Raw genomic sequence first — 27,427 nt, forward strand, 5'->3', positions numbered from 1 at the left:
ACTACTTACTTTTCAGAAATAAACGTGTCACAACTTCCAATTCCTTTTACCTTTACACCACTCCTTGGAACAAATTGTTGAGCCAAATCTATTGGCAGAAGCTGATAGGTCTTTGTGCAGATTTGAATGTGGTTGGTATAACTGGTAGACTGCATTCTACTTGCAAAGTTAACAGTTGCTCCCCAAACGTCATAAGCTGGTTTCTTTTTACCAACAATACCAGCAACCACCTCTCCAGTGCTCAACCCAACTCTTATGTTGACCTTAAATTTCGAGGTTGCATTCATCTCTGCAACAATTTTTGCCATTTCAAATGCTCCACGAACAGCATTTTCCGCAAACTTGTCATTCTTTTCAGGCAGGCCGCTTGCTAACATGTCTATGAGGTTTTAAAATTTTACAACTAATACATTCAATGGGAAAACTTACAATTATCTCCAATCGTTTTGATTTTCTCCAGAGAATACTTTTGGATAATTTGATCGAATTTCTCAAAGATGGAATCTAAAAAGCTGATCAAATTTTTAGGAGAAATCTCGAGCGATAACTGGTTAAAGTTTTCAATATCGCTAAACATGATCGTCACATTTTCATGGAAGTCATGAATTAAATCTCCGTTAACTACTCGTGTTGCTATGGATGCAGGGAAAATTTGTTCTGCCAGATGTTTGTATTGTTCTGTTTTAGTAATGACGGCTGTCATATCTCTTGCAAATCCTAAGAATACTCGCTGATCCTTATCATCCTTAATTTCAGTTATTTTAAGCTCTACAGGGAAAATTTCACCAGTTTTTCTCTTTCCATTGACTACTCTGGTCTTGTCAACTACCCTCTTAATACCAGTCCGTACATATCTCTCAACATAACTGTTGTGATTTACAGCAATTTCGTCTGGCATAATAATGGTTAGCGAGCTTCCAAGAATTTCACTAGCCTTAATACCAAACACATGCTCAGCAGCTGGGTTCCATGTCTGCACAATTGATACACAATCAATTGCAACAATAGGTATGGTCGAAAGCTGTGTCACAGCGCTATGAAACTGGAATGATTGTTGTTGCACTTCTCCACCCTCGCCTTCATTGCCATCATCCATGGGATTTTCATCCCCAGGCCTGCTTTTTTTGTCTAAGCTAGCAACACTTCCTTCGCCGTCGTCATCTGAATCAACATCTTGCACAGCCGTATTTTGATTCTTAAGAACGTCTTCAAAGTTGCTGCCTTTCTGCAAACCTTCTGGTTGCAAATAACAAATAAAATAAGGTACGCCGCTCTTGATCATTTCTGTCATAGAATAAATGTGAGGTCAACATTGTCATCCCGCAAACGGTGAACAAATTTGTTTCATGTTTTCAAGCTCTTACCTGTAATTCTAATTCCAATCTTTCTAATTGGAGTTTTTGGTTCCTTAATATCATAAATGATCTTCTCTACTAGCAACGATTTCGTTCGTAGCTGTAAATAGTCTCTGATTCGCTTTTGCAGTTCTCCTGCACTATTTTCGCTCAGCAACACGCAAACATTCTTTCCATCAAGATCTTTCACTGTCTTTCCAAACAACTCCTCACCAAAACTGTTCATGGAATGGATATTGGTCTTGGTATCGACTACAATCACTGGACACATACAAGCGGCAATATGTTCATCCATTTGGAAGGCTGGTTCTACATTTTCTCCGTCATCATATTCCTCAACCATTTCATACTCTTTATCCTCGTATTCGTCTTTGAACTCTACATTGGGTGTTGTGGTTATTTGAGCTTGATTATTGGCGTTGAATGAAACATCGGAAGATGTTGTCAAGGGCGAAACACTTGATGATAGAGGTATCTGTTGTTTTTGAGAGAGATTTGTTGTATCTACAGTGAGAGAATGCTTCGCTATCGGCTTTACAGTTTCGCTTCCAGCCGAAGATGATTTCATATTGCTGTTATTGTTACTACTATTAGGCGCACCCTTATCGTTAATCTTGGAGCTAGCCCTTACATCGTTGTGGTGAGTGGAGGCTTTTGATGAAGAGTTTTTCGAATCCTGATGCGGTTGTTGTTGGTGTGAGGGTTTGCTAACAATTGCACCCATTTGTTTTCAAGAGAAATATGTTTTGTTTTGAAATCTTTGGCGAGAACTGTGGATGTTCTTCCTTCTTGCTCCCTCAATACTGGCTTTTTGTTTGGTTGATGGCCTGTAAACGAATGGACATACATGTATCAGTGTCTACTGATGCCCAATGATGTTTATTTGATGGAGAATAATGATAGTCCAGCCCATGCAGCCTCTTACCGCTCATTTCTCATCTCTCTGAACAGTTGTAGAAACTCTAGAGATGACTACAACTATTCAGAGAGATAGGATCCAATAGAATCGTCGTGATGACTTTTGATGCCCTCATAAATACTTTTTCCTTGTGGAACGCCTTAAATATATAATGCATTTGTGAATGGCTTGAATAACTCCTATTGTTAAAGTTCAATTGAGAGGACGAAGTCAAAGATTGCAAACGTTGGCAATTTTTCAGTGTAGAGCCAACATCAAACTCTTGTGAATGAGTTACAATTTTTGTAGCCAAACTAGAAAGCTTTGAAACGTTGTCGTACTTGGTAGACGGTTGATCTTTAAGTTGTTCTATGATATAGGAATGCTCTTCACTAACGGTGCATTTTAAATTGTGAATCTTTTTGAAGGACGAGATAATGTCTTGCAACTTCTCAGGCTTTTTACCTTGGCAGTAGATATAAAGCCAATCAAGAATCATATTGTGACTCCACTCTCTTTTGGTAACATTAATTTTCCACAATAATCGCCAACAATGGAAATTTGAGCGCCACTTTCACATATTGGAATAGAAATAGTATGGAAGTATTTGTTATGTAGGGAACACGACTTACATCTTTCAATGTAAGCTTTTTTGAGAGAAGGGCAATTTAATATAGAAATATCATCAAAGCAACTGACAAAAACTATTTCAATAGATGGATGGCTGTCAATCACTACTTGTCTAATACTTGATGATAGGGAGCCAAGTTCAATCTCAGAAAGGGCAATGGTAGAAATGGTTCGGTGGCTATCGATCCAAAATGAGCTATCAAATTTGCAATGATGGAAATTGAGAGATTGTAAGTTTGGGAATTGGTTCTTTCCAGCCGTATTAATGCATGCACATTGCATCGATAATTTCTCTAAATTTGGAATGGTCACATTTTCAATGTTCACCATGATATTCGTGTTTGAAGGATACGAAATAGTAAGCTCCTTCATGATTTGAAAGGTAATGTTCCTCAGAGTTAGAGGAAGGGGTTCACTATTGTCTAAAGCAAGTTTCGTCAAATGAGTAAGCGCTGTTCCTATAAATTTATCGTCCATTTTTCCAGGTGGGTCAATAATTAACGACTGAAATTTGGGTAAAAGAGGTGACTTTTCAATCTGTGTAAAATCGAATTTAAAATCAATATCAATTGCTTGTACGTTATTCAACAAGGATAGATTTTGTGAAAGTGTTCTATAAACATGGAATCTGAAAATTTTGGAGAAAATGAAAATGACGAAATGGTGTTGTGAGTTTGGATAAGCGAAATCAGTGCGCTTGTATCGAAATACACACTAACATTCTCTAGATTTTCCCAAATAACTTCGTTAGAAAGCGTTAAAGGTTCATATCTGTCACCCTTATTGAAACTGCTGTAATATACTAGATAGGAGACAGAAGGAAATGTCTTGATACAGACATTAGTCCATGAGCTTTTCGCTATATCTTTCATCATACAGCTCACTTTGAGCTTTTTAATGTGTTCTGCTAGACCGAGTCCTTCCAAAAAATCAAGAGCGATTTTCAGTTTTTCTCGTTCTGCACGAGTCTTCTGCACAGACCATTAAATTTTCAACCGACAAGTAGAGATTCCAATCATTAATCTTGTTTAAATATTTGAATAATCGATCCGAATTGGTAAAAGCAGATAGGTCAAGGATGATGTCATCATTCCATAAATACCTGTTATTTAAAATCTTCTCATGGATGGTCTTATTTACAAATGCTAAAGGAAATATCAACTAGATCATCAATTGTAATGGTGTAAGCATCATCATCGCTCATCAATGACAATTCTTTCGTCTTTAAATTCCGCTCCACAATATTTGTTTTTGAATTCTTCATAAAGAACGAACAAATACAAGATGATGTTGCAGAGAATTTAAAATTATTTATGATTTTCAATCTTCAATTTTTTTTGAATTAACATGGAACGTTCCATGTGATGAAAATACCTGTTCCTGTTGGTTATTTCAGGAAAGATGTTTGAACAAAGGTACTAGAGGCCGACCATCTACTGATAAATTCCCTCCATTTAGTCCATTTGCTTTTTCAAACTGTATTTCTGTCACAAATCATAACATTTCAAAAAACAACAAAAAATGAAATCCTCTCAATCAACAGCTCAACTCTCGCAACGAGTCCATCTCTCGAGAAACTTGAGCTTGTTTGGTGGAATAATCATGATTATGTTCGGAATTTCTTGTATTGTTTTTGCAAGCTCTCTTCTCATCACCCATACTCATACAGGTTATTTTGCAACAATTTTGGAAGGAAGTTTTTCAATACCAGCCATCGCTCTTGATTATGTCATTGGATCTTTGTTGGTAATTGCTGGAATTTTGGCAGTGATGAGTAGTGTCATGTTGGCCAATGTAAAGCGGAGATATCACTTGTCGATCGCATGGGTGGTTTTTGTGTCGTTGAGTATTTTGATGGCTATTTTGAGGTTGGTATTTGTTGTGTTGATTGTTGATAATAATAGTATTTTCAATATGTAATAATAATAATAATATTAATATTAAATTATTGGAAACACAAATATGAAATGATGGTTGAATCAACATTTGTATTGATTGAATTTATTTTTAAAATGATCATCAAAACCTTCTCGGATCTACTCTACCATATGAATCAACAACACACAATCACACATGAACGGAATTATTTTGAATATGCCACATGTGCACCACTGAAACCAAATAATTTTATCAACATGAAAAATGTAAAGAATTGGTATGTATCAAACAGATAGGACTGGTAGTAATGTGTGACAATGATGATCGTCATGATCTCAATTAACTATTCATCAAAATAGGCCTCACTATTGGATCTCTCAATGTTAATCCAACAATCAACACTCCAAAAGAAACAAAGAATGATAGTGTCAAAAAGTATGCCTATATCATTAGCATTGTTTTATCAAGTTTGGCCACATTCTTTTGTTGTGTTCCTTTCTTGACCTGTTCTGCCTATCAAGTATCCACTTTGAAGAAACTTGTCAAGATTGGTACAATTGATTATGAATACCATTTGTTGACAAAAGAGCCTGGAGAAAGCAATGCTCCGTATACGGACTACAACACTCCCAACGACGTGCCTCTTATGCAAGCAGGTGAAGAAGATGATTAGAATGAATAATCTTGTTGTTTTTGTACACTAGTCACTTTTCCAAGAATTTGTTTAGACCTAATTTCTAAAAGCTTCTTCTTATTTCTCAAATTTTCAACAAATTCTTCTAAATTGACTGAACCATTAGCAGGATTATCCCATGGGAAATCCTTCACCAAACTCTCAATTTGTAAAATTGTGGAAATAATTTTTTCTCTTGTGGCCGATAAAACTCGTTCTTCATGATCATTCTTCAAATAATTTTTTAAAAAGATACATAATCCAATCAATTCTCCAATTTCCTTTCCGACTTTTCTTCCATAGGCCACTCCAAAATTAAATCCTTCTTCCTTTCCGACCAATGCAGCATGTTGCATTCCTAATTCCTTTCCATTCTCATAAAAATTTTGTTCCATATGAATGATTTTATCAAAGGCATCATCAATATCTCCAAAAAATTGTGATGATGATGATGGACTGTGCTTGTTGTGTTCAGACATTTTTTCAAATTGTTTCGCATTGATGAATAAAAGTTCTAATATTACGAGCAAATAAATATATTGTAATTTTATTATCATTTCAACGTCGCCCCACCCAATCACGTTGTCATGTAACCTTGGATCCACGTTTTTGAAATTTTTGGACTTGGGAATTCTTGTTACATAAAATTTCGAAAGAAGGAAAGGCTTCTTCTTACAAACAATCAAAAAAAATGTTCAATCCAACACGTCCTTCCCTCTCGGAAAACCTTGAGAAGAATCACGATCGAATGGTGAATCACTCTGTTTATCATGATCATGGAGCTATCAACGAATCTCGATCATCGTTTGGAATCTCTGGCAACAATGATCCGTCACTTCATTGTTCTGATCATCATCAAGCAAAATCATTACAATCGACCACCATTACTGTTCCAAACTCGTTAACAAATCCTTATTCGTCCTTTTCAATGTTTGTCACTGTGTATGAATTTATATTCAGAGAGAATATATTCACGACAGTTACGAATTCATCGATGAATGAAACCACTAAGGATTATATATATCAACAGAAATCCACACATGGATGGTTGGAATATTCGAAACAAACCAGTGGATTTCTTCAAAGTCGTTCAGAGAAAGTTCGTTTGTTGGCAAGTTCATCTCATGATGAGTACACATTGGAGAAATTCCTATTGTTGCATTTCACAAATGAAAAACCCACAGCCCATCAAATGCTATCGAGAAAAATTCCAGAGTTTATTGCAGCATCGTTTTGTTCCTTTCACGTGTCATGTCGTCTTAACAAATTAGGGGTTTTTGAGATGGATTTTGAAGCATGGTGTCAATTGCAAGAAATCAAATCATGTTTGGCCAGTGGACGAGTGACACCAAATTTAAAGAGAAATGATTTAATGCTCTATCCATTCATTTCAATGAAGAAATCGAAAGGAGGGTTTAAAAACACGTCACAAGCATCATTATTTAAGACCATACTCAATGTGGAAACAGTCCGAGAAATTGTCACCAAAGAATCGAATCTTAATTTACAAACTCAACTTGTTGCACAAGAGAAGATTCTTGAAAAATTAGAGAGCCACTTGGATCACTATGACCAACTGCATACAAGTATCGAACATGCACTCAACATTTCATTTTCACAAGATCCTGTTCTATTAAGAATGGCCTTTACTCTCTCATCCTATGCACATGCTTACACTTTAAAGAGAAATAGTAATGAAAGACTTGAATTTATGGGAGATGCAGTCGTCAATCTTGCATGCATGACCTATCTCATCCGAACTTTTCGAAACGACTCTTCAAAAGCAGGCGACTGGGTAGCTGCGAACATGATCTTGATTGGAAATGATAATATTACTCGAGTTGCCACTGAAACACTCAATATTCCACCGTTATTGTTAAAAAACTCTGAGGGAGTGGGCAAAAAGACTCTTTCAGATGTTTTTGAAGCCATTATTGGTGGATACTTTCTGTCCCATGGTCTGGAAAAAGCAAGACATTTTGCTGAGCAAATGCTTATTCCGACAAATTTTGAAAATGAGAAAATTTTAAGAACCTTTGAGTCATGGATACCAGACGTGTGTGAAAATGGAAAGGCATGGACAAGAGACAAACCGTACTCGAATTTGGTGGATTTGAATTTTTTGCAACAAGTTCAGAATATTATTGGATACAAATTTAAGAATATTGAATTATTACAAGAAGCTCTCCTTCACTATTCGTTCAATGAAACATGCATTGTGCTTTCGAGTTGTCCAAAACAGAAGGTGTCAGATTTCATGAGAAAACGAGGCATGAAAAATAACACAAATGTGGCTGTTCCACATTTGTACAACAGTGAGCAAATGAAATTGTTAGGAACAACCTTGTTAAAGTTCCTTGCAGCAGAATATGTTTACAAGCGATTCACAGAAGCTCAACCAAAATCTTTGACACTCGTGCTGCATAGAATGGTGGGCAAAAACGACGTTGTTTTTCAAAAGATTTTTACGAGATTTCGGCTTGATCGATTCAGTGTCAGACGCGCACCCATTGAAGACGCTTCAGAACTCGCCTATGAAGTATTTCTTTGTATTCTTGGAGCAATGTACATTGACAACAATTATCAGCTTTTTAAACATGATTTAAATAAGGATAGATTGTCACAACAGCATTGGGAAGAGCTGGAAAAGAGTACTGATTTGGCATCCGTACATTTTCTTTCAAGGCATGATATTAGCGTTGACAAATTTTTTGAGAGGACTGTGATTGAGGTTGTTGAGGAATATGGTCTTTCTCCCTACAACATTCAAGTTCCCAAAAAGAGTGACCTTCAACACCGAATTCAGCTTATTTATAAGGTTCCTCCAACCTATTCTGCCAACACAGTGGAAATTGATGGCATGAAATTGTTTACATGCTCCATTCAAGTTCCAGGTGAAAATCAAATGATCGAGCTAGCAAAAAGCTGTTCACGAAATTCCAAAGAAGAAGCAGAAAGTATGGCCATTGATCTGGCCCTCAAAAATTTAACAATCCCAGCTTCTCCAAAGGAGCAATAAGTATTTGTACGAATATATCAATTTCTTTAGACTCTTTATCGTGAAAATTGGTTTTACATCAGGATTCTATTTAGTAGTGGAATCCTCCTGAATCATGATCGACTTCTTTTCAAAATATGCTCCTTCTGAGGATAATACTTCCTCATTTCTGTGCAAAATAAATTTCTTAATTTCATAAATCATGTCTTCCAAATAGAGGTTTTCACAGTTATTGTGACCTGCGTCAGGTAATGATACAAAACGAGCACATGATTTTTCATTTGCCTGAAATTTGCTTACAGCAATCCGAAATAGTGTTAATCCGTGGTCATAAGGAACCACAACATCTTTCTTTCCATGGAATATGAGGACGGGTATTTTCTTTAAAAAACTCAAATGATTAATTGAGGTCATCTTGTCTTCATTTTTCATCATGTCAGCTTTGCAAGTTGTGAACAGTGTTAACACATCAATCACGTTCGTAATTGGCTACTCACTTATGAAAAAATCTGGGACGGTAAATAAATTAAATCTCGTTTTCACTGCACTTAACAAAGGGGATTGAAATATTGCGCCCTTAAGTTGGATATTATTTTCAACACACTCTTTCAGTAAATCGGTCGTAGGTCCTGATCCAATCGATCGTCCATATATTATTATTTCTTCAGAAGGTATGTTTAAAACATCTGTTAGGAACTTGAATGCCAGTCGAATGTCTAAAAAATAATGAAGAACAGAAAAAGTGTGAGAAAATTATTCCTAAAATCCGATCGATTCTACTCACCTGAAAAGAAATGCTTTTCTGTGGGTGTGTTATTCGAACAACCATATCCTTGATAATCATATGCCATGGTATTACATTTTAACATTTTGCTCAGATAGGTCATCCATTTTCTTAACTGACCTATATCTTCTGCATTACCATGAGAGTATAATATTGTCGATCGAGCTCCTGGATATTCACAAAAGAATGCACTTAATTTCTGTGATTCTTCATTTCCATCGTTGAGAAAGTACTTGAAGGGTTTGGTGGTGTCAAGGAACGATGGCGTGATGTAAAATGTTGATTTCAGATCTGTATTGATCTGGTTCTCTATAGAATTTTCGGGAGGAGAATAGGATGGTGGGTTAGGAGGTCTAAATACCAACAAATCAATCGGGATCATATTTACACGAGAATATTGTCAAAATAATTCCAATCAACGTGTTCCGAATTCTTCAATATGAATTGATGCAATCAAAACTCTGAAAAATGATACAAATACAAATTGTTCAAAGGTTCAATTACCCGTGATGAAGAGATACAGAGAGAAGAGGAACCGAAGTCGACTGACGGTTGCGACAGATATTTTTTTTGTGCTCAATTTTAATGCGCGTGCATTCAAACGAGAAGTCAATTTGTGTCCTAGAATGAATATTTGCGAACTTTGAAATTTATTCGAACATTGGATTATTAAAGTTTGGAACAAACACACCATCAACATTACCAATTTGAAATATTGAATCTGTGTGTAGCATTTCATAACGTTTCAATAACCCTTCTTCCAATCACAACCATACTTTAACAAATTAAAATCGAGATCCTCTACACACTCAACAGCATGACCTGCAATGAGATTAAAATTCTCAACAAATGATTCGACCAATACGCTTGGAATGGAAAGTGCTGAGATATGAGGAGTCACTAAAACATCCTTTCGATTCCAAAATAAACTCGTGTTTGGCAATGGTTCTACTTCAAAAACGTCCAAGATGGCCTTTCGAATGTATTGGTCATCAAGGGCCGCAATAACAGAAGATTCAGAAATTAAATCACCTCTTCCTACATTAATGAAACAAGTGTGAGATCGAGAGGTCAAATGTTTCAACATTTCATTGTCCAGTAATTTTCGAGTTTGTGGAGTAGAAGGTAAAATGCTAATAATGAAATCGAAATCAGTCGATGAGAGAAAATTCTGTAGTTCTTCAGGTCCATAAAAGAATTTGTCTGGCATGAGTGTCCTATGGTTGTCATGATTCTCTTGTTGTAGAGTGTTACAATAACTTTTCTGATTTCTGTAGACATGAATAGTAATCTTTGGAAAGGATTGTTTCAATTGATGAGTCACATATTTTCCAATATTGCCAAAACCCATGAGTCCAATTTTCACTTGATTTAATGTTTTGTGAAGAAACGCTGTTTTCCCAATCCATAATTTTTGAGATTGATGTTCCAATACCTTATCATAGAAACGTAAATCATTGAGCATATGTTGGAGTAAATATTCGTACATTAATAACCCAAAAGTACCAATTTTTGTTAATTTTACATTTCGTTTTTCCAATAATTCCAATAAATGTTCTCCACACTCCAATTTTCGAATGGTATCAAAGATTAAATTAACACCAGCAAATGTACACATAATCCATTTCACATGTCGATGATTGGATTCATCTTTTAATTGTTCGTAAAGAGCCTTGAAAAACTCTTCTGTCAACAAGTAAGCGTCCGAAATGATGATTGGATAATATTGTGGCAAAGACTCGAATGAGGACAACAATTTAGAGGGACATTCATTCGGAGGCCAAGATAAAAACTGAATTGAGATTTTTAGATCAGAACGTTCTAGAGCGTCATGAAGCGATTGATAAAAGTTGAAAATGTTGGAAATGACAGGAATGATGATGGGCGTGTTCATTTCCCAACCATTACCACTCTATTTTTTTAACAATTCAACAACCAACACCTTTCAAAAAGGTCTAATAATTTAGTTCAATTTCTTGAATTCAGGAGCCATAGAAACACCCATAGCCATCATTGGGAAAAGCCAGTTCATGTCAAAAACAATACCACCGAAAATTTTCATAAAGATGGAGTACAATCCTTGATCTCTGTAATTGACCTTACCGACACTGTTCAGCATTTCTTGAGCAACATCATCACAGTCAGATCCAATCAAAGCCATGAAATCTAAAACACTGAGCTTTGGAGAATTGGCATACAAGTTAGAACGAGTATATTGAGGATTGAAAGCCAAAATGTCAATATTGTTGGCAAGACCCTCAATAGCCAATGAGCTTGCAAAACTATTCAAGAATGACTTAGTGGCACCATACATGACAGAGAATGGAGCTGGGAAGTAGGAAACTGAGCTGCATGTCATAGCGATGAGCTTCTTGTTCTTTTGTTGCTTGAACTTGCAGAAGAAGTGATGTGTAATCTTGACATATGAAAGAGTATTACTGTTCGAATGAAATCAAAAATCCATGAGATATTCGTATGGAATGCTCGTACAATGTTGTCTATTAACACTTACCATTCAATTTGCTTCATGTGATCTTCAATTCTGACCTTATCAAAGCCTGCCAATCTAAAGAATCCAGCATTACAGAAAACGCAACCAATATCAATATCCTTTGTCTTTTCAATGATTGTCTTCATGTATCCAGTTTCTGGATTGTCATTACTCAAGTCTACACCAATAGCAACAACTTGTCTATCTTTATAAGTTTCTTGCATTCGTTTAGTGAAATCAACTAACAACTTGTCTTCCAATGCAACAATAACAACGTTCATTTGTTGGTCCTTCAACAGCTTTTCAACCAAAGCAGCACCAATTCCCGAAGAGCCACCAGTGACTAAAGCCCATTCAGTATGATATCTCTTCTTGAGATTTACATTGGGGAAGTATTTGCAGTAAAGGATAAAGACAATCTTGAAGAAGATCATGGCGGCAATGATTACACCAGTAACCCTAAAATGATGTGAAATACAGAGATGATAGAGTTCAACAATAAAATTTAAGAAGGAAGACGAGTTTCATTGTTCCGAATTTGGATATATCCAATTTGAATTTTCAAAGGATGAATTCACGTGAAACATGAGCCTTGTTTCGAAACATAATTTCATCATCATCGGTACATACCACATAAAGCCATACCAAAGGTATGAAAGCAAGGCAGCAAGCAAACCACTCATTTTTTTGTTCAACGCAAATATCGTTCACCGAAAGAACAAAATCTTTGTTGTTAGAGGGCTTTACTACCTCATCAATTGGCTTCATTGATTCGTTAATTCAATTGTCAGCAATGACTAGAAAGCCAAAGCTTGATATTTGCTTTTGTAATTAATAAATAAAATATTTTAAAAATGAATCAAAGACGAATCTTGCTGGCTCTCTTGCAGAACAAGAAGGTTTCATCACATTCATCTCTATTAACAACAACAATTCAAAAACGTTTTGTTTCAAGCGGTTCCGATCGTTCTCCTCTTGAAACTGCTCCGGGACATGTGAAACGTACAACTGTTGATTTGAGTAGAAAGCAACCCGAATACGAATTGCCATACGATGGCCCACAACAATACAATATCAACACTTCTGGATTTGATGATACATATGATGTTTGGTGGGATGATGGTGCTGGACAAAAGCAATGGGCCTATAAAGATACTTACCCAACATTATCAACAAAAGATGTTCTTTTGAGCACTATTTACCTTGTTGGTTGGGCACTTGCTTTGTGGGCTGCCTATAGACATCTCTTCCAACCAACCCTTGCGATGCATCCTGCTACATTGGTTGCTTTAACCCCTGGCCAAAAAGAGAAAGCAAAGGAGCTCCGTGAAAAAAGACTTGAAGAAATGGAAAAGTATGGAATTGAACAATAATATATTTTACTGTGACTGCCAGCACACTATGAACACCAACAAGTTTTTCAGGACAATTGTCAACTCATTCTCAACATCCCACTTATGGAATTTATTTCTTTAATATCAAGCATTGTAAAACGCCCTAAGGGTTTTAATTTAAACGAAACTATTTCTTCGTCATTGGTGATCATTTATGTCTATACTATTCATTACTACCCATCATTGTAGTTCCATACATGATCTCTTTAACAGTTGGCTCGAAATATTTGGAAGATGAATCGATAAATCCTGCAAGCATCCATTGTTTAGAGAAGTCATCTAAAGGCTTTTCAAAAACCACATAATAGGTATTATCTTGATCTTGTTCAAGATTCAATTGATGTTTACCACCAGGAAGATCTTGCTTGCTATATAACTTTTCGTTGACCTTCATTTTCACAATTACTTGCGCTATTTCCTTATTTCCAGGCAAGTCCAAAATGTATGAGTGGACAACTTTGGGGTTCTCGATATTTGAAATTTCAATGTGGTGCTTCTCTTCACTATGATGCTTAGAATCCTTCTTTTGTTGTGACAAAACTCGTGTTGTGCAAACCTTGTTCAATTTTCTGAGGTCATTATTGACTATTGCCTTCTTATATTCGTGGAAATATTCCGTTACTTGTTGTTGGAAATTAGCATTTCCATTCACACCGAATTGTTTTCCTAATCTTCTGTAAATACGGAAAAAGCATCTCAGCTTACTTAAATACTTTCTGAATTGAAACCATATCGTAGCCAGGGATTCTTTCATTCCTGATGGAGGGTTTTGAGTTTTATAGAGTTCAGGAACGTAAGGCTCTCCAATTCCTTCCAAATGTGTAACACTAGGTTTTTGGCGAGTTTTTATCGATTGACCCTTTTGAGTCTTACCAGCATTCGGATTTGTTTTCATTCCTCTCATCTGTTCATGATTCATAATCATCATGGAAATTACACCAACATTAGAAATTTTGTTATTGAGTGTGATTATCCCTCCCATATGCCAAGCTGATGATACTGTTGTGGCTGATGATGATTGAGTGTTGAAAATTCTCCCCATCCGAGTCATGGTTCGGATGAGAGGAAGGCTGTGATGGGAGCCCATTACCAATGGTTTAAACATTTTTTACTATTTTTGAACCAAATAGACTTGGATATAATTTACAAAGACGAATGGGGTCACTCCACTCTTCAACAACACCCTAAGAATGCAAAAAGCTAGATCAAAAGTGTGATGAAATTCTGTCCCTAGAGGAATCTGGTTCCGAATGAACACCAAGGAACAACAGGGAGCGCGATTCAAGGTATTGTTGGAAAATAAACAATTTAAAAAATCATTAGTTGGATTGCATCATCGTTTCGCTGCTGAATCATCACATGGCTCCAAAGAGAAAACAAGCACCGGAAAAGAGTACCACAAGCTCCAACACGAAAAAAGTCAAAAACCAAATGAACGATGATGAAGAGAAACAAACAAGCAAGGATCTCTCTTGGTTTGAAAAATTAAATCATGATGAGTTCTATTCCATGGTTCAATTCATGGATGCCTCTTCATTCCGAACACTCCCTCTCATTAGTAAACACGTGCAAGGCATGTTCGCTGATTGTTTGAACCGAATGGTGGATTATGGTGAGTTTGAGGAATTGATGCGGGCCAAGAGAGTTGATCCAAGAATTTCCATGTATTTGTTACAACTCGATGATCATGGTGAGGCTTTGAACAATAGTAATTTTGTAAAAACGTACAAAAAGGGTCGCCAGAGTTTGAGTTTTGAAATTTTCTTTAAAGCTTTAAAGTAAGTGAAAACTGACGAAATTATTTCATGAACTGAGCCGTGTTATGAATGTTGAACTACTGGAAAAGTCGATATCCTGGAGGTAATAGTGACCAATTTATTCTGAAATGGAATTTAGTATTTGAGGCAAACAAAAAACCATCTCTCAAGAAGGGCTCTCTTTATAATTGGGATGGAGAAATTGGAGGTTAGTATTATCATGATGCCTATTCGTGCCAATGACATTCAATTTTTTCACATGACCAACAGGACATAAAATGGGAGCCCTTAAAACCATTCGTGGCTTCAACGATTTCCTTAAATCTGTGATGGCCCTTTCATTTGAACAGCCCAACCAAAAAGGAAAGTATTATTGTACTGTTACAGATGAGCGTAGAGATAGTGAAGAGTATGACACGAAATGGTCCCAAATTCAAGTCAAGGCCCACTCTGGAAATGATCTTATTCTTGATTTTATGCAACAGGCTATTTATCCCAATGATCGAGCTCGTTCCACTGCCCGGAAGGAGGAGGAGGTTACACCAAGCACAGCCATGGCCAAAATGCTACAGGAGTTGGCTGCTTTTTGTGGCGTCACCACACCAGAACAAGAGAGCGAAAAAAAAACAATTTCACAGGAGAATGGAGGAAGAGCATTAAAGCTTGGATCAGGATACACACCATTGCAGAGTTTTCTTTCCAAGTTGGAATAGTCTCTTTTTGAATATCTTTCATAAAAAAGGCCTTTATTTTGCTCCATGTTTACTTTTCTAAAGCACGAGTATACACAACTTTGACTTGGCAAAATTCAACTAGCCTTAATAAACTACATTCATTGCTGTTGTGTGCTATTGAACGATTGAACTATCTGCCACATACATCACTCCCCACGGGTCAACACACACAGACCGTGGAAATTCCATCTCATCATCGTTTTTTCCTCTACTTCCCCCAATGACAGCCATAAACTTTCCAGTTTCGTCAAACATTTGAATTCTATGATTCCCCAAATCTGCCACAAAAATATGTCCAAAAGAGTCCACAAAGACACCACTTGGAGAACTGAATTGCCCTTTTGCATTTCCCTTATATCCTAATTTTTTCACCTTTTCTCCACTCTTTGTCAGTAATCGAATGACATCCTTTTTCTGATCTGACACCACCATATATTTGAATTTAGGTTCAAAATAAATGTCATAAGGTTTTTCCATCTCAATGGTTCTCACAAGAAGTCCTTCACTGGACATGACCACAATTCTTCCATCAAGATCAGTAATATAACAATTGCCAACCTCATCCACAGCTACTCCAATAGGGCTCTTAAGATCTAGATTCTTTCCATATTTTCCAAGATACACTCCTTCAGAGTCATATTTTACAAGTAATTTTCCAGTCACAATGTAAAAGCTATCATCCGATGGATCCACACCAACGCCTATGAATATGTGTTAAAATCAAATTCAAGAGCAATGAGCAAGTTCAGTATTAGATGCATTTAAATTCATTGGAAAATGCACAAAATTTTGGCGATTTATCAAGTTATCATAATCATCATCAATCCATTGAGAAAATAATAAACAACAAAACACCTACCCTTGATACTACCGGTAGTTACTGTAAACGTTTCCCGTACACTGTGATTTGTGAGATCATACAAGGTAACAATGCTGTTGGAGGCATCTGCAACGATCAATTTGGGTGAATATTTCATAACTCTCACACAAAAAGGATTATTACATTTCATAATAGTTTCTCCTTTTAATACTTGTTGTTGATCCTTGTTCATCATCATCAAATAGTTCAATAATTTTTTTTAATTCCGAAATAATAATTATGAGAGAGCCACCTTTTAATATTCTGAGCGAGACGTTAAGCAAATATTTTTTATTGTTGATTTTCTGGTTTGTGATGGAACTCAACTTTGGAATGCAATAACAACTCATTGACATGCAACGGTGTTTCTTGTTCAAATACTGAACATGGTTCAATAAATTGTTCTTTTTGAAAATTGTTCTTGCATAAAGATCAAAACAGCACTCAAATTCATTCACCTGACCACTCTTTCGAAATTTAAAAGAAATCACATATCTTTGAATCGTTTCCTCATTCCAGAACATGCAATCAATCAATACATCAAATCCATTCATGAGCCTATTATTCCAAAAAAACAAGATCAATCAAAACTGTTCGCTACTCATTCAGCCATGTTGATGTTTTTAAAGATCTTCATGTTTTTAAATATCTTCATACACTTGTTCATCATCTTCATCTCCATAAAACACACCAGCAGCCATCATTTCCTCATCATTAATATATCCTTCATTTAAATCAAAATTTAATCCTCGACTCACTGTGGTCTCTTCCAATTCTGGCTCTGAGAGCATGACATCGTCATTGTCATCATCAGCACGTTCTTCAACATGTGCACTCGAGGAAAGAGATGGACTCAATGTTGCCGATGATCGATACATGGAATTTAATTGTTGTTGTTGTTGTTGAAATCTTCTTTCGAGCGTTAGTTCATATTCTCGAACGAGAGGATCACGTTCTCGAAGACCTTCGGTGCGAATATTGGAAAAGAGAGAATATTGAAAACGTTCCAATTGGTCGAGAAGGGAAGAATCTTCGTGTCTGTTGTGACTCGAAGAGGTGTTGTTGAGATGACGGAAATGAAAAAAGAGAGAATCAGTGTTGGTGATTTGACGAAAAGACATTTTTTTGTGACAGTTGGCGTTGGCGGGTTTTTTGACTTGTTCGATGACTTGGTTAAACGATGGTTTCTTTTGACTTTCCTTCTTACCAATATTTATTGATGATTACAATAAAATAGCATTTGTAGGTAACCTACTATTAATACAATTGTGCAGATAAAGATGACACATTGGCCAAAAAGGGTCTAAAAGGTTCGTAATAGCAGCTCTGATACGAGTCATCATCTTTTGTGAATTCCTCCAATCGAATCAATGCATGGTCATTCATAGAGTCCATATTCTGAATATTTTCAAAATCAAATTCATTATATTGTCTCTTTCTAAGGATATGCACAAGCATTATTTCATAGATAATAGTATATCCATTGGCATTTTTCATTCTCTTGGAAATAACATCTCGTTTCGACGATTCTTTGGATGGAGCCACAACTAGATAACATCTCTCTCCAAGTGACATTTGTTTGACTGCCTTTTCCACTCCTGATGGTACTTGACCTTTTCCAATTTTGAATTGAAGAGGATCTGGAACAACCTCCACATCTTTCTGGAGCGAATCAAAAATGATCGTAGCATTCGAAGTGGATGAAGAGGTTCCACCACCTGCTCTGCCTGATGAGCTGTCCGACCAATTATCTTGAGCTTCATTTTCGAATTCTATGCTTTGTTCAAGAGTTCTTTCTGGATTTGAAATCATACTCGATGATGATATTGTGGATCTTTGTGAATTTTGATCTTCATCCAAGAAGGATTGACCAGCTTCAGAATAGAATGAAGACGTCACACTTGTTCCTGTCGAAAAATCAATGGTTGCTGCTGTTAAATCACTTTGTGAAGAATGAGAGGTATGTTCATCATCATCCTCAGCATTAATGTCATCGTGTTGAGCAAAACTTTTCCGTTGTTGAATATTAGCATGTGAAAGCCATCCCTCAAAATCATTATACACATTGGATGGAGGCTTAACAATATATGGATCATTGTCGTCATCAAAAGCATTTTCAGTATCTTCATCATCACTCGTGTCATAAGAAACACTACAATATTTGTTTGTCTCAATGGATTTGTAAGTTTTATCCACAATGGTTCCATTCAATAATCGAGCCACGTAGTGAATGGATACCACATCTCCTTCACAAGGTCTATATTTGGAATGACCTTTTTTCAATGTCTTGCAATAAATACCATTATTACGAGCTCGTACGGCACTGTTGCAATCAATTTTATGATTAGGCCAATCCTCTACTTGATGTTCCTTACAGCAATATCTCACTTCACGACACAAACTACACGTTTTCAATTGTGTCAATGTGGACAAGTTTTTCTTTTCTAAATGTCTCTCGGATATTTTACAATATTTACAAAATTGATTCATTTTCTCTCGAGATGGTCTAGATGAACTCCAAGTTGATTTCTTATGTCTTCGTGAGCTTTTCTTGTTGGATATTGAAGATAATTTTGTTGCATATAACAAATCAAATTCGACATTTTCTTGAGAGGTCTCTTTTTTAGTGAGTCCGAGTCCGGATGCCAATCGTTTGGAAGATGTTGTTGTATCATACATGGCAGCTGACGTGGTTGTTGTTGTTGTCAAGTTATTATTCGATGAATTTGTATTGGATGATGAATTCTTCTTGGTTTTGGTATTGAACAAGGCTTTTAGCATGATTTCGGATGAAACCGAAGTGGATGTTGTAGTAGTGGGTAATGAAACAATTGTTTCGGATGGTTCATGAACGAGAGCTTCCTCGTTGTTAGGAACTGAGTTCAATTCGCGAACGTTGGACGTTTTTGGGTCTTGTATGACGGTGCCAACGTTGGGTACACAACTCCTAGGAGCAGTAGTACTACTTTCAGCTGTGATGATGATGGATTGACAATTGGCGTGATGACCTGTACAGCGAGTTGCAGAGCCGAATTCGTTTTTTTTCCTGTTGTCGGGCCAGTCTTGGGAATGTTGATGACCTGTATCACCCGCTCTGTTTATATTCAACAATTCATTCTCTCGTTTGCTGAGATTTGAATTTTCGAAGGGTGCTGTATCAACAACATTTGCAGAATCCGCAATGTTGATGCTGTTCATCACGGGTGTCTTGAACGTGTGTTTTGGAAAGAGGTGATCTGGTGCTGGAAGAAGATATGTTTTTTCGACCTATGTGAACTGCTTTTTATCAAGCTTGACAGATGAATGTTGTGAGGCTGACAAGCTTTTTAAGAGCGGTGTTCAAAAGATGAGAACAAGGAGATGATATGCACCTCAAGTCTCAATGAACATTTGAAGCTGCACAACTGTACAACGAATGCAATATTAATATTATTTTCGAATGAACAGCAGAAAATCTCCATTTGACACTTTACAACATTCATAAAAAAAGCCTCGCTCTCCCTCTCGGAGTGGACTACCAAACGTTGAAAATCAAAAAGCAGGCCATCATCAGTTCCTTTCCATCTCCTCACACAATTTTAATTTATTTGCAGGAATTATATTTCCGTACTGGTTCTCTTTGTACGACTTTAAATTCTGTACATGATCTTTGACCGAATCATCATTCAATCATTTATAATCACTGCATAGGAATGAGCACGACTTCGTCGATGGGTAGTCCCGAATTTCAGGAGATACACACAAATATTACTAGCAAGAATGAGGAACAAAGAAACGTGGGAGTGGAGCTTTTCAAATCACAGGTATGTTTACTTTCGTTATTTCGATATCCTTGAAACCATCATCATTTAATTTAATCAAACCAACAATAACCAACAACAACAACAATTTACTCTCTGATATGAATTTATCGTTATCATCAGGTGGAAAAATTATATCGTGAATATTCAGCAGAAAACTTTAGCAAGTTAATAGATGACATTTACAAATGGATTGGAGAGTTATTGAGTTCTAGAGAGTTAAATGACCGCACAGCTGCCATCATACTGATAGACGTCCTAATCGACATCCGGTATGATGATCAGAGAAAAATCAATAGAACACGATTTTCCCAATACCTAAGAAATATTCTTGCCAATCAATCAAACGAGTCTCAAATCGTGCTCATGGTTGCCAAGACCTTTGGTAAACTAGCAAGAGCAAGTGATTCATCAACATCAAAAACACTTACTGCTGAATGGGTTGAATTCGAAATTAAAAGAGCATTGGAGTGGCTAAAAGGTGACGATAACAACAATAAGAAGAATGATGACGGAAAGCGATATGCTGCAGTTTTTGTTCTGAAAGAATTGGCAGAAAATGCACCAACACTTTTCTATGGACATGTTCAAAGTTTTCTGAGTGTCATATGGAATGGTCTCACTGACGCAAACATTGGTGTCAGAACTGGTTCTGTACAGGCTCTGCACGCTGTTTTAGGTCTCATCTCCGAACGTCCAACTAACTTTCGTAACATTTGGTATCAAGATATTTATAATCAAACAAACAGCAATTTCAAGAATACAAAAACAGAAGTTGTGCACGGAGCTCTGCTTGCAATTGGAGAGTTATTGGGATTTGCAGGAAACGTTCTCAAAGATGAATTTGACAGTATTTGCAAAACCATTCTAGATTTTCAACAACATAGAGACAGAATGGTGAGAAGAACTGTCATTGAACTGATTCCGGTTTTAGCAAAATTCTATGGAGAACGATTTAATGAAAAGTATCTTCACAAGTCAATCAATCTCATACTGGAAGCAATCAAGAATGGATTCGAAAGACAACCATCATTCCTCGCATTGGGTGAGTTGACCACCCGTGTTGGCCAACCAATCAAAAAATATGTAGATGACATTTTTAATGTTATCACAGAGTATGGATTGAAAATTAAGAAGAAAAACTTTTGTGAAGAGGCTTTGACTTGCATTAGTGACATTTCAAAAGCCGTGGGAGAAACTGTATCAGTTCGTATTTTACATTTACTTCCTTCCATGTTTGCTGGAGGTTTATCAACAGCATTAATTCAATCTCTCACAATTATTTCTAAGGAAATTCCAGCCTTGCTTCAACCCATTCAAAAACGTGTCTTGGATACCATTTCTCAAATTCTGGCAAGACAACCTTTCAATACTCTCAATCCTGTGACTCCACCAACACAATTTGCTCCACATATTGAAGCTTCACTCTATAGCACGCCAACCATTGTTTTTGCTCTCAAAACTTTGGGAAGTTTCAATGTCAAGGGCCACAATTTAATAGATTTCGTTCACGATTGTGTGGTGAAATATCTTGACGATGACATACCGGCAATTAGAAAGGAGGCAGCAAAAACATGTTGTAGACTTTTAGTGAGTCAAGGAAAACCACCAGTGAAAGGTCACTTTGGTTCTGTAGTTGGAGATGTGCTTGCCAAGTTGTTAATTGTTGGTATTACTGATACCGATTTTACCATTCGATATGCAGTATTATCGTCATTGGAGCCAAAATTCGACCACTATTTAGCATTATCAGACAATTTAAGATCATTATTTATTGCTTTAAATGATGAAGTGTTCGAAATTCGAGAAGTTGCAATTTCTATCATTGGAAGATTGAGCATACGAAATCCTGCATTTGTGTTACCATCATTGAGAAAAGCACTCCTTCAGTTGTTAACAGAATTAGAGTATAGTCAAGATTCTCGAAGTAAGGAAGAGAGTGCCCGAATGCTAGGACATTTAATTGTTGCGGCACCTCGATTAATTAAGCCCTATGTTTCTAGTGTTCTTAAAGTTCTCATGGAACGAATTAAGGATAATAACCCAAACGTCTCTTCGTGTGTGTTGGATACCACTGGAAAGCTCGCTGAAGTTGGTGGCATGGATATTGTAGATTTTATTGATGATTTATTACCATCTGTGATCGAAACATTGCAAGATCAAAGCTCATCAGTCAAGCGAGCAATGGCGGTGAAGACTCTCGGACAAATAGTTGCCAGTACTGGTTATGTGATCACGCCTTACATCAAATATCCTAATTTATTGACATTGTTGCTTGCAATTCTAAAATCAGAGGAAGATTGGTCAACAAGAAGAGAGATTATCAAAGTTTTGGGTATTATTGGAGCCATTGATCCATATCAACACAAAGTTCAACTCGAATCTTCCAAAGAGAATATGGACACAAGTAGTGACATTATTCCAGGTTTGAGTCCCTCTTCAGAAGAATATTATCCTACAGTTGCTTTCAACGCTCTCATTAGAATTTTAACTGATCCCTCATTATCATTGCACCATCTTTCTGCGATTCAAGCAGTCATGTATATTTTCACAAGTTTGAATATGAAATGTGTTCCATTTTTACCTCAAGTAATGCCTCCATTCTTGAACCTAATAAGAAATTGTGAGCCAAATATTCGGAACACAGTTTTCCAACAACTGAGCTTGCTAGTCTCAATTGTGAAACAGCACATTCGAAATTACTTGGACGAAATTTTTGTGCTCATTCATGACTTTTGGAATAGCTCTTCATCTGATACAGATTTTAAGGAACAAATTATTTCTCTCGAAGAAGAAATATGTACAGCACTTAATGAGCAATTCAAACCATATTTACCTGATGTTATTCCTCAACTTTTGAGTGTGCTGCAAACACCTCCACAACCTAAATCAGCAAAGAAAGCTTTACATGCGCTCATCGTTTTTGGACGACATTTAGAAGAATATTTGTATTTAGTAGTTCCAATAGTTGTCAAACTTTTTGAAGCACCAACAGCTACACCTGTGTTAAAGAAAGAAGCCATTCGATGTATTGGAAAATTGAGTAGAATTTTGAATTTTTCAGAATATTCTTCGAGAATTATTCATCCACTTTCTCGAGTCTTGAAGGTACAAAATACAGAGATTCGACAAGAGGCCATGGATACCTTGTGTAATATTATTCATCAATTAGGAAGTGATTTCTCAATATTTATTCCAATGGTGACCAAAGTTTTAACTCAATATAACATTACTCATCAAAGATATAATGAACTCATTTTCCACTTACTCAAAGGTTTACCACTTCCAAACATGCCAGAAGATGAAGATGAAATCGGCCACTCTCTAGCAGGTGAAGATAGTTCAACAGAGATCAAGAAAATGGCTATCAATCAAAATAGTTTGAGAAAAGCATGGGAAGCTTCTCAAAGAGCAACAAAAGACGATTGGATTGAATGGAATAGAGGTTTCTCTGTAGAGTTATTGAAGGAATCACCATCTCCTGCATTACGTTCTTGCTCTGCACTCGCTCAAGTCTATCACCCTCTAACTAGAGAGCTTTTCAATGCAGGATTTGTGAGTTGTTGGTCTGAATTGGATGATAAGGCACAAAACGAGGTGGTGCGTGCTCTGGAAATGGCTTTCTCATCACCTGATTTACCTCCTGAAGTTCTTCAAACATTGCTCAATTTGGCAGAATTTATGGAACATGACGAAAATCCTCTTCCAATTGCTATTAGTGCCTTAGGTGCACTTGCTGAAAAGTGTCAATGTTTCGCAAAAGCATTGCATTACAAGGAAATTGAATTCCAACAAAATCCAAGCGCTCTTATTGAAGATTTGATCAGCATCAACAATCAACTTCAACAACACGAAGCAGCTATGGGTATCTTGAAATACGCTCAAAAGAACCACAGCATTGAGTTGAAAGAGTCATGGTATGAAAAGCTTCAAAGATGGAAAGAAGCCTATGATGCGTACAGTATCAAACAAAAACAAAATCCATATGATCAAAGCTTGACATTGGGCAAAATGCGATGTCTCAAAGCTATTGGAGAATGGGAAAAGTTGTTTAAGTTATGTCAAGATTCATGGAATACTGTGAGCGATAGTATAAAGGAAGAAATGGCACCAATGGCAGCTGCTGCAGCATGGAATTTGGGAGAATGGGAAAGCATGAGAAATTATGTGAACATTCTCAGTGAGGATACCAGTGAAGGTGCATTCTTCAGAGCTATTTTAGCCATTCACCAAAAGGATCACAATAATGCACAAATACTGATTGACAATACACGCAAAGTACTCGACACAGAATTGGCAGCTTTGGTTGGTGAAAGTTACAATAGAGCCTATGATATTATTGTTACTGTACAACAATTGTCTGAAATGGAAGAAATCATTCGATATCAAAGAGCAGAAGATGAAGAATCCAAATCAATTATCCATCAAATTTGGATTGACAGATTGGCAGGTTGTAAGAGAAATGTTGAACATTGGCAGAATATTCTGTCTGTTCGAAAATTAGTAATACCTGAAAGACAAGATCTCTCTACATGGCTCAAATTTGCATCAATTTGTAGAAAATCGAATAAGATCAAAATGAGTGAGAAAATTCTTCAAAAATTGGTTGATGGAATTGTGTTGAGCGAAGAGCCTGAGAAGCTTTTGGTATCACCTGACGTTCATCCAAAGATTTCCTATGAATACTTTAAACACATGTGGTCAGAAGGTAAACAAATGAAGGCATTCGAATTGATGAATCAATTTGTATATAATATCCAATGTGACAATCAATTGAAGGCCAGAGCATGTCTAACATTGGGTCAATGGCAAAAGGTTTTATATAGGCAACATGGAGGTTTGGATGAGAACAAACTACCTCAAATTTTATCTCATTTCAAGGCTGCGACCGATTTTGATAAGGAATGGTACAAGGCTTGGCACGAATGGGCATTGTTGAACTCTGAAGTCGTTTCACATGTGGAGAAGAAACAAAGTGCTACCAGAAGTATGGAATCCATGACTATTTATTTGATTTCTGCTTTGACTGGATTCTTTAACTCAATTAATCTCAGTCCAGATAGAAATTCAAGCTTACAAGACATTTTACGTTTGTTAACATTGTGGTTCAAGCATGGTGCCATGAAAGAAATTGAAAAGACCTTGGTTGATGGATTCAATACTGTCAGTATTGACACATGGCTTGAAGTAATTCCACAAATCATTGCTCGTGTCAACTCACATGTTGGTCCTGTACGAAAATTGATTCACAAGCTCCTTTCAAAGGTTGGAAAAGTACATCCTCAAGCATTGGTATATCCATTAACTGTCTGCTCTTACTCACAATCAACTTCAAGAAAGAAAGCCGCAGAATCATTGTTGAACTCTATGAGACAAAACAATCCAGTTCTTGTTGAACAAGCCCTCATGGTGAGTCACGAACTGATTAGAGTAGCCATCTTGTGGAATGAGTTGTGGCACGAGGGACTTGAAGAAGCCTCAAGACTCTACTTTGGAGAGCATGACACTCCAGGTATGCTCAACACTCTCAAGCCGCTCCATGAAATGATTCAAAACCCAGAGACTCTGAGTGAGATTGCTTTCACTCAAGGTTTTGGAAGAGATCTTCAAGATGCGTGGGAGTACTGTAAAAAGTATCAAAAGACAAGAAAAGAAAAAGAACTCTCTCAAGCTTGGGATCTGTATTATCATGTCTTTAGAAGAATTAACAAACAATTACCACACATGATGAAGCTGGAGTTACAAATTGTATCACCCAAGCTCCTTGAAGCTAGCGATCTTGAGTTGGCTATTCCTGGAACTTATAAGAGTGGTCAGCAAGTGATCAGAATTGCAAGCTTTGCACGTCAACTTAGAGTTATTTCTTCCAAACAAAGACCAAGAAAGCTTAAAATCTTTGGTAGTGATGGTAATGAGTATCAGTTCTTGTTGAAGGGACATGAAGATTTGCGTCAAGACGAAAGAGTTATGCAATTGTTTGGTCTTGTAAATACATTACTGAAAAATGATCCAGAAACTTCAACTCGAGACTTGAGTATTAAGAGATACTCTGTCATTCCTTTAAGCTCAAATGCTGGTTTGATTGGATGGGTTGACAATTGTGACACGTTACATGCACTCATTAAGGAGTTCAGAGATAGCAGAAATGTCTTACTGAACATTGAGCATAGACTTATGCAACAAATGGCTGTTGATTACGACAATTTAACTCTCATGCAAAAGATCGAAGTATTTGAATATGCCCTCGAAAATACCACTGGACAAGACCTGTACAAGGTACTTTGGTTGAAGAGTAGAAACTCTGAAGTGTGGCTTGAAAGAAGAACCAACTATACTCGATCATTGGCTGTCATGTCTATTGTTGGTTATATTTTGGGTCTTGGTGACAGACACCCCAGTAATTTGATGTTGGAGAAATCCACAGGTAAAATTGTACATATTGATTTTGGTGATTGTTTCGAAGTTGCCATGCATAGAGATAAATTCCCAGAAAAAGTTCCATTCAGACTCACAAGAATGCTCATTAATGCCATGGAAGTGTGTGGAATTGAAGGTACCTTCAAGTCGACCTGTGAAAGTGTCATGAGAGTATTGAGAGACAACAAAGATTCTGTTATGGCCATGTTAGAAGCATTCGTTCATGATCCTTTGATTAATTGGCGTTTGTTAGAGACTCAAACCGAAAATGAAGATGAAATTAATCATGTACAGAATCAATCCATGCAAAACATGTCACACAATATTCCACAAGATATGAACAATGGTGACTCTCAAGATAATGGTTCACCTCAAACTGTTTCTTCCTACACTGAACATGACAGTTTACATTATCCTTCTCGATCTGTTCGTGAGAAGAATCTTCGTAGAACTTTGCAAAGTGACGAATCTGAAGAAGAGTCTCTTAAACAACCTGAAGCACTTAATCAAAGAGCCCTTACAGTTAGTCACAGAATTGAAAGCAAACTCATTGGTAGGGACTTTGTTGATGAAGATGAAGAAGAACCAACAGATGAGGAACCAGTCACTCTCAACTGTTCTGAGCAAGTTGAGTTGTTGATTGAGCAAGCAACATCTAATTCTAATTTATGCCAAATGTACATTGGTTGGTGTGCATTCTGGTAAATCTTTATAATAAACTGAATTGACAATTATTTTATTTTTGGTCCAGTAAGTTGT

General features: G+C 36.7%; 14 protein-coding genes across 14 annotated transcripts; 4 read left to right on the forward strand and 10 right to left on the reverse strand.

The window, feature by feature from the left end:
* Positions 1-5: 5 nt before the first annotated feature.
* C9374_005503 (uncharacterized protein) lies at positions 6-2,079 on the reverse strand (the record flags this gene model as incomplete). The annotated part of the gene is made up of 3 exons (XM_044695261.1): positions 6-379; positions 430-1,284; positions 1,365-2,079. 3 exons carry the CDS (start codon positions 2,077-2,079, stop codon positions 6-8), a joined length of 1,944 nt encoding a protein of 647 aa, XP_044547980.1.
* Positions 2,080-2,317: 238 nt separating this feature from the next.
* C9374_005504 (uncharacterized protein) lies at positions 2,318-3,360 on the reverse strand (the record flags this gene model as incomplete). Its single annotated transcript, XM_044695262.1, has 2 exons — positions 2,318-2,718; positions 2,886-3,360. 2 exons carry the CDS (start codon positions 3,358-3,360, stop codon positions 2,318-2,320), a joined length of 876 nt encoding a protein of 291 aa, XP_044547981.1.
* Positions 3,361-5,430: 2,070 nt separating this feature from the next.
* On the reverse strand, positions 5,431-5,913 carry C9374_005505 (uncharacterized protein; the record flags this gene model as incomplete). Its single annotated transcript, XM_044695263.1, has 1 exon — positions 5,431-5,913. The coding sequence occupies one exon, from the start codon at positions 5,911-5,913 to the stop codon at positions 5,431-5,433; it is 483 nt and encodes a 160-aa protein (XP_044547982.1).
* Positions 5,914-6,125: 212 nt separating this feature from the next.
* Positions 6,126-8,453, forward strand: C9374_005506 (uncharacterized protein; the record flags this gene model as incomplete). Its single annotated transcript, XM_044695264.1, has 1 exon — positions 6,126-8,453. One exon carries the CDS (start codon positions 6,126-6,128, stop codon positions 8,451-8,453), a length of 2,328 nt encoding a protein of 775 aa, XP_044547983.1.
* A 66-nt stretch (positions 8,454-8,519) lies between these two features.
* C9374_005507 (uncharacterized protein) lies at positions 8,520-9,598 on the reverse strand (the record flags this gene model as incomplete). The annotated part of the gene is made up of 3 exons (XM_044695265.1): positions 8,520-8,872; positions 8,930-9,148; positions 9,217-9,598. The coding sequence occupies 3 exons, from the start codon at positions 9,596-9,598 to the stop codon at positions 8,520-8,522; spliced, it is 954 nt and encodes a 317-aa protein (XP_044547984.1).
* Positions 9,599-9,961: 363 nt separating this feature from the next.
* On the reverse strand, positions 9,962-11,110 carry C9374_005508 (uncharacterized protein; the record flags this gene model as incomplete). Its single annotated transcript, XM_044695266.1, has 1 exon — positions 9,962-11,110. The coding sequence occupies one exon, from the start codon at positions 11,108-11,110 to the stop codon at positions 9,962-9,964; it is 1,149 nt and encodes a 382-aa protein (XP_044547985.1).
* A 69-nt stretch (positions 11,111-11,179) lies between these two features.
* On the reverse strand, positions 11,180-12,390 carry C9374_005509 (uncharacterized protein; the record flags this gene model as incomplete). The annotated part of the gene is made up of 3 exons (XM_044695267.1): positions 11,180-11,654; positions 11,729-12,166; positions 12,338-12,390. 3 exons carry the CDS (start codon positions 12,388-12,390, stop codon positions 11,180-11,182), a joined length of 966 nt encoding a protein of 321 aa, XP_044547986.1.
* Positions 12,391-12,561: 171 nt separating this feature from the next.
* C9374_005510 (uncharacterized protein) lies at positions 12,562-13,080 on the forward strand (the record flags this gene model as incomplete). The annotated part of the gene is made up of 1 exon (XM_044695269.1): positions 12,562-13,080. One exon carries the CDS (start codon positions 12,562-12,564, stop codon positions 13,078-13,080), a length of 519 nt encoding a protein of 172 aa, XP_044547987.1.
* Positions 13,081-13,264: 184 nt separating this feature from the next.
* Positions 13,265-14,206, reverse strand: C9374_005511 (uncharacterized protein; the record flags this gene model as incomplete). Its single annotated transcript, XM_044695270.1, has 1 exon — positions 13,265-14,206. One exon carries the CDS (start codon positions 14,204-14,206, stop codon positions 13,265-13,267), a length of 942 nt encoding a protein of 313 aa, XP_044547988.1.
* A 254-nt stretch (positions 14,207-14,460) lies between these two features.
* Positions 14,461-15,571, forward strand: C9374_005512 (uncharacterized protein; the record flags this gene model as incomplete). Its single annotated transcript, XM_044695271.1, has 3 exons — positions 14,461-14,879; positions 14,948-15,066; positions 15,129-15,571. The coding sequence occupies 3 exons, from the start codon at positions 14,461-14,463 to the stop codon at positions 15,569-15,571; spliced, it is 981 nt and encodes a 326-aa protein (XP_044547989.1).
* A 135-nt stretch (positions 15,572-15,706) lies between these two features.
* C9374_005513 (uncharacterized protein) lies at positions 15,707-16,647 on the reverse strand (the record flags this gene model as incomplete). Its single annotated transcript, XM_044695272.1, has 2 exons — positions 15,707-16,293; positions 16,452-16,647. The coding sequence occupies 2 exons, from the start codon at positions 16,645-16,647 to the stop codon at positions 15,707-15,709; spliced, it is 783 nt and encodes a 260-aa protein (XP_044547990.1).
* Positions 16,648-17,092: 445 nt separating this feature from the next.
* C9374_005514 (uncharacterized protein) lies at positions 17,093-17,572 on the reverse strand (the record flags this gene model as incomplete). The annotated part of the gene is made up of 1 exon (XM_044695273.1): positions 17,093-17,572. One exon carries the CDS (start codon positions 17,570-17,572, stop codon positions 17,093-17,095), a length of 480 nt encoding a protein of 159 aa, XP_044547991.1.
* Positions 17,573-17,708: 136 nt separating this feature from the next.
* On the reverse strand, positions 17,709-19,649 carry C9374_005515 (uncharacterized protein; the record flags this gene model as incomplete). The annotated part of the gene is made up of 1 exon (XM_044695274.1): positions 17,709-19,649. The coding sequence occupies one exon, from the start codon at positions 19,647-19,649 to the stop codon at positions 17,709-17,711; it is 1,941 nt and encodes a 646-aa protein (XP_044547992.1).
* A 494-nt stretch (positions 19,650-20,143) lies between these two features.
* C9374_005516 (uncharacterized protein) lies at positions 20,144-27,373 on the forward strand (the record flags this gene model as incomplete). Its single annotated transcript, XM_044695275.1, has 2 exons — positions 20,144-20,254; positions 20,375-27,373. The coding sequence occupies 2 exons, from the start codon at positions 20,144-20,146 to the stop codon at positions 27,371-27,373; spliced, it is 7,110 nt and encodes a 2,369-aa protein (XP_044547993.1).
* Between the last annotated feature and the right edge of the window lie 54 nt (positions 27,374-27,427).

This window comes from Naegleria lovaniensis (assembly GCF_003324165.1).
Source record: "Naegleria lovaniensis strain ATCC 30569 chromosome Unknown tig024, whole genome shotgun sequence".
Taxonomy (NCBI): domain Eukaryota; phylum Heterolobosea; class Eutetramitea; order Acrasida; family Naegleriidae; genus Naegleria; species Naegleria lovaniensis.